This window comes from Limulus polyphemus, unplaced genomic scaffold (assembly GCF_000517525.1).
Source record: "Limulus polyphemus unplaced genomic scaffold, Limulus_polyphemus-2.1.2 Scaffold187, whole genome shotgun sequence".
In the NCBI taxonomy this organism is placed as follows: domain Eukaryota; kingdom Metazoa; phylum Arthropoda; class Merostomata; order Xiphosura; family Limulidae; genus Limulus; species Limulus polyphemus.
The window spans coordinates 576,933-583,593 of record NW_013665797.1 but is presented as its reverse complement, the minus strand read 5'-3'; the positions used below and the strand labels follow the sequence as shown (position 1 = coordinate 583,593).

General features: G+C 36.7%; 1 protein-coding gene across 1 annotated transcript in view; it reads left to right on the top strand.

Moving 5' to 3' along the window:
* LOC106478179 (protein big brother-like) overlaps nucleotides 1–6,447 on the top strand; it is a 14,975-nt gene extending 8,528 nt beyond the window's left edge. Inside the window, exon 4 of the mRNA XM_013938700.1 lies at nucleotides 6,295–6,447. Coding sequence (XP_013794154.1) covers nucleotides 6,295–6,447 — 153 coding nt within the window. The remainder of the gene's footprint in view (nucleotides 1–6,294) is intronic.
* The last annotated feature ends 214 nt before the right edge of the window (nucleotides 6,448–6,661 follow it).

Sequence of the window (6,661 nt, the reverse complement as noted above, 5' to 3'; positions counted from 1 at the left end):
CTGGCGGTGAGTGTTATAGACTACCTGCCTTACATTCAGTCAGAGAAGAGTAGTCCAAGAGCTGGCGGTGAGTGTTATAGACTACCTGCCTTACATTCAGTCAGAGAAGAGTAGTCCAAGAGCTGGCGGTGAGTGTTATAGACTACCTGCCTTACATTCAGTCAGAGAAGAGTAGTCCAAGAGCTGGCGGTGAGTGTTATAGACTACCTGCCTTACATTCAGTCAGAGAAGAGTAGTCCAAGAGCTGGCGGTGAGTGTTATAGACTACCTGCCTTACATTCAGTCAGAGAGTTTGAAATTAGGAACAGCTTTATCCGCAGAGAATAGCTTGTTTAACTCTTTGCGAATATTCTGAAACAAAAAATCTTAATGTGGCATTGATAAATTTTCAGTTTGAGCTTTAGCATTGTCAATATAAAAAGGCTACGGTACTACCTTCAAGTAATTATTACTTATCTGACAATATGCATATTCGTGATTCAGAACTTCGGAATTATTAATAATATACATAACCTTGGTTCAGAACTTCGGGATTACATCTCATAATATACATAATCTTGGTTCAGAACTTCGGGATTACAACTAACAATATTCAGAATTTTGGTTCAGAACTTTGGGATCCCAACTAACAAAATAAAAGATCCTGGTTCAGAGCTTCAGGATCACTACTAACAATGTGCAGAAGCTGGATTCAGAACTTCAGAATCAGAGATGTGTTTGTGGTTACATTCAAGATTGGGTCGGTAAATTTATGAACGATTTATGCTATAGTTATCATTACACGCTTGTATGAGTTAGGCCGATGAAGCTAGTTACGATTGTCAAACCGAAACTACTGCTCCGATCCCTCTCATAAGTGTAATAACGCGAGTTACGGCGTTTCTACAAAAAATTATTACTTTTTTTTAATATTTCGAAGAGTGTATTTAGAAAAAACTCGCATTTCAAATAGCGTTTTTCCACGTTTGGTAATCACCAGATGCTGCTTGCTTCTCAGAAAAAGTCTTTTCAACTGAGTTCCCAATTCCAATTGAGAGTACAAATCTAGGGCATGATTCACACCTGCCTATGTACAGATTCCAAAAATGTTCCAGTTTGACGAATGACAAGCAGCAGTTTTATTCAGGGTTAAAGAAAGCACTCAATCGAAAGTCTTACAGTGACAAGAAATAAATTTAAATACAACAACCCTGAAAGCACTCAATCGAAAATCTTACAGTGACAAAAAATAAGTTTAAATACAACAATCCTGAAAGCACTCAATCGAAAGTCTTACAGTGACAAGAAATAAGTTTAAATACAACTACCTTGATACCAGTCCATCGCGGGTTAACTAACAGCTGTTCGTTATTATACAGTTGGGGTAAAGTGGCCTGCTCAAGGACACATCAAAATGGCACCAAAGTTCGGGGCGCGTTTTTTGCGGCAATGAGTATCGAATCATAAATCCTTGGATTCACAGTACAGGCACTCTAACTACTAGGTGACGCCCGGCCCACTTTACTCGTGAAGAAAATATATAAGGAAGACGTGACAACACATCCATTACACACGTGTGATACAAAAAATGACGTGAAAACACATCCATTACACATGTGGGATACAAGAAATGACGTGACAACACATCCATTACACACGTAGAATACAAGAAATGACGTGACAACACATCCATTACACACGTAGAATACAAGAAATGACGTGACAACACATCCACTACACATGTGGGATACAAGAAATGACGTGACAACACATCCATTACACACGTAGAATACAAGAAATGACGTGACAACACATCCATTACACACGTAGAATACAAGAAATGACGTGAAAACACATCCATTACACATGTTGGATACAAGAAATGACGTGAAACACATCCATTACACATGTTGGATACAAGAAATGACGTGACAACACATCCATTACACATGTTGGATACAAGAAATGACGTGAAAACACATCCACTACACATGTGGGATACAAGAAATTACGTGACAACACATCCATTACACACGTAGAATACAAGAAATGACGTGAAAACACATCCATTACACACGTGGGATACAAGAAATACACGTCAAATACACCAATCGAAAACCTCCTGAGTCCAAAACTGTAATTAGATCTCAAATTGGTCAAGAGATAACGGAGCTATGAGTTAAAAGTTTGAAGTTGAAAAAAACAACTACAAAACTCAGCCATTCTGTAAGTCGTTATGCCGCGGCTAATGAGCAGTGTTATGAACATGAAAGTATTTTAAAATAATCTTGAAATTAGTCGATCTTCTTGTGAACCTATTTTGTTCAAATTGTATTAAAGTTTTAATTGCTGTTACATTTTAATTATTATAACTACAATAACAGTTATTCCATCTTATTCTTATTTTTTCGCAATACTTAATTACATTTGTAAACCGTTTTTCTCACGATCTCCGAAACCATTATGACCTTCTTAGTATATCGGGTTACTGTACTATAGTTATTATCCCAACCGACTCAACTTGTTGCTACCCAATTCAATCTCGAGGGCCTTTCAATGCTTTTGGTGGTCCTATCGGGACAGTTGCTCACCCTATCTACCAAACGTTCGCGGCCAAGCCGCCCGCAGTATTCCCGGATGGGTTGCCACGACTAGCTTGCGGCAATTCGTTAACTTTCGCATTGAAGCTACTTCACAATCTTACTGTCTGTGTTACTATGTGACGCCCGGAGAGACAATCAGAAGATGAGGGTACAGTAAATCAGGGATAGCAGTTTCGGATCCGATGCGATTAAGTTTTACGCTAGCAGCTGTTCGTCTTTTGAGACACAAGCCATAAATGTTTCTTCCCGTGAAGAGAATAAGCAACAGAGACAGGTAAGTGTTTTTAACTGTTGGATTTATTTTATTAGGAGTGATGTGATAGCGGAAACTTAAGTAGCACTGTTACTAAGTGACATCGCCTATTGAACAGGTGTTTGAAATTAATATTCGTAATACAAATTACGCTAGACTACAAATGAGTTTTTGTTGTTGTTGTTGTTTTGTTTTTTGCACATTCTTCTCAATTAATCCATGACAGGTTTTAAATATTGAAATATAGCAGACAGGAGGTACTTAGATCTACAGAACCTCTCTCTCTCTAGGTGCCATATCCCGTTTGAACGTTGGCGTTCATGGTTCTCCATAGGTTCCTGACTTTTGTACCTTTTAAAATCTCAGCCACACTGACATTTGCTTATGCTATTGATGTAGTTTCATCTAGACTTTTTTTACCCTCTATTCTTCCAGTTATTACCATAGTTTCAAGCTTTTCCTTTCTTATTATGATCAGCTTCCTCTTCTGATAAATTCCTCACTGGTTATATGGTCTGTCCATAGAATGTTTAGCATCATTCTGTAAATCCATATTTCTATGTCGCTTTTCCATGCTAAGCGAGATGGTAAGGACGGAATACACATAATACTGGAGTATTCTTTTTTTCTTGTAGCCATGGTTATGCTTTGATTTATAATATTTTCCCCAACTTTTCAAAATATATTTTTGCCATAGCTATACAGGTTATGATAGTTTTATAGATCTTCTAAGCATTCTACTTTCTTTGATTACCTTATCGAGAAGGAATTGAATCTGTATTGTATAGAGTTTTAGTAATTATCACGATCAAACTAAACTAATGCGAAATAGATGTTTTAATATTCATAACGTTTCGGGCTGGGACACCCTTCCTCTGGTGATTTTAAACTGTAATTGTTTGGTTCAAATTTTGCGCAAAGCTACACGAGGGCTCTCTGCGCTAGCCGTCTCTAATTTAGTAGTCAAAGTTTAGCTAGTTATCACCACCTACCGCCAACTCTTTAGCTACTCTTTTACCCTTATAACGCCCCCACGACTGAAAGGGCGAGCATGTTTGGTGGGACGGATATTCGAACCCGCGACCCGCAGATTGCGAGCCCTAACCACCTGGCCATGCCGAGCCATTCTTTTTTGTTTTCAGTTTTTATGCATTTTTGTGAATGATCTTTGTAGCGATTTTGCGAGCTGAGTTGATTATGATTGGAAGATAATTCTTGATCCTAAAAAAAACTGACATTTCATTAGCTTTCTGTTCAAAATCGGAGTCGGAATTGGATAAACGACCTAGGCGATGAAACTGTGATTCAGGAATAGCATTTTTATTGGATGTATAATAGCTGGAGTTATAATCGAGGAAAGAGTGAGAGTCCGTTGGTTTATAATATATAGACGTTGAAATAGTATGCTCTGTAGTTAAGCTTAATTAACCCTTTCAGCACGGGCTCGGTCCGTCGGACCGACCTCGTAACCATTGTGTGCTTGTTATAGTTTTCATGCTATAACTTTTATATTAGTAAGGTTAACGAAACTTGGCAGATTATCAGCTAACAATACAATGCTTTCATATGCAAAATATCAAATTTTTTTATTAATTCTTAAGGTTTGTTAAGCAATGTTTTTCTCATACCTTTTTCTTCTTTTCACATGTTTCCTATCCAACATGCAAAGTAATTGTAATTTTAAGATTAAAAATATTTTTATGCATCAGAAAATTTTGAACTTTCACATGAGAAATCTTTATAATGTCCAGATAGTTATCAAAAGTTTCATAAAGAAAAACTTTTAATTTTATCCGTTATTTTCACTAATGAATCTATTCGGGTTTGACAGATTTGACCGATCTCGTAACCAACATAAACAATTTGGAAATAAATATAAATTATGCTTCTTTCGTTCTAGAATGACTACAGATTATAACACAAAAACATAATTGTTTAGACTAAATAGCTTAGATTTCATAACATTATACATTTATATATATATACTTATTATTTTTATTATATTGACCTTTCAGCCGTGCCTGGCTAACATTACAGAAGTTGTAATGACGCGGCGCACGTTATCGTATCCAATATTCTAAAACTGACCTTTAGTCTTTACAAAGTGACCCTGTCTTGAATGTGTTTTAGTAGACTAGTATTTAGTAAAATACAGTAACATTTCAAATATTATACATTTTATGTATATAGATTATTATTATTTAGAAATAAGTTATTTAACTTAATTTTCTTAAAACATAGAAGCAAACAATTATCTCTTCTAGTTACGACCTTTGTACTCAGTCGCTGTTTGACGTAGGTTGCTAAGCGCCTTTTAAAATTTTGCAGGTAGAGGATATGAAATGAAATATTTTTGTTAGGTTTTATGTATACAGTTGAATAACCAAAAAATCATAAATTACTCTATCGATATAATAGAATTTCACTATAATTTATCAAGCTTAGTAACTAAGCTGTATTTCGGCCAGGTGGTTAGGATGCTCGACTCCCAATGTGAGGGTCGCGGGTTCGAATCCCCGTCCCACCAAAAATGCTTGCCCATTCAGCCGTGATGGGGTTATAATGCGACAGTCAATCCCGCTGTTTACTGGTAAAAGAGTATCCCAAGAGTGGGCGGTGGGTGGTGATGACAAGCTTTCCTTACCTCTAGTATTACAATGTTAAAGTAGGAATGGCTAGTGCAGATAGACCTCGTAAAGCTTTGCGCGAAATTGCAAACAAAGCTGTATTTCGGTCTAAAAAATATGAAATTTGGAGCAGACTAAATACACAACCTACCTGCTTGGTTCGAAAGAATGAGATGGCCTTCCAGCATTTTATAATGCCTGAGAAAACCACAAGAGGGACATTATGAGCTGTCAATTGGTTATTCACAAGTCATATATTGAAGAAAGTGTATATAAGGGACCGTTTACAAAAATCACAAACATCTAATTTGAAGCAGCGCTGCATTCAACATACCACGTGACACACAAAAATCGATGTTTAACTGTATGTTTTTTACATTTACTTTTAAATTAAGAAATTGAATATTGTATAGTACTAAAATTTGAATGATAATCTACAGTTTGATACCAAAGTTATTGACATAAATTCATGAAATAATAGTTCAATAAAATTTCGAACGCAAGTCAACAACTGCGATGATATGGCGAGGCTCAGAACAAATATTATGACACCAAAATCACAATTAACAACTTTTAGAGAGTGTTCGCCTTCTGTTTCCCTACTATGTTGTTCTTAGATAAGTTAAGTTAAGCATGTACAGTGTTTAAGTCAATGTTTAACCTTGGCGTTTAGTGCACTTCAAAGTTTCTATAACCAGAAATATACAGTGTACGCAATGTTACACGACATTCCGCCTTTAGAGTGAACAGTGAATATATGATTACGCAAGGGTTTCTGATCCCCGTCTTGTTCCGAGCGATGTTACTACTATAGAGCACTATATTTTTACAGGTCCACATATCGTCTAGGTTCATTATGAACGGGGTCTGTGTTCGGTGGAAAGGATGGTTCGATCTTCATCGGTTGAGTGGGATTGGGTGTCTGGAATATGATGAAGAGCAAGCTCAGGTAATGTTCGGAAATTGGGTTCTGAAAGTTTTGTAAAAACAGAAAGATTACTACTTGAACCACGAGTTCTTGGTAAATTTAAAAGTCATTAACCACACCACGATAACGCGATTCACTTTCTTAATATTCTGCTCTAACAATCGCAGCTTACTTTACAACTACGAACTTAATTAACCCCTTTTCTGTTATAGTTCGTAGATAATGCATCCAGGGGCGGATTGGCCTATCGGGATACCGGGACTTGTCCCGG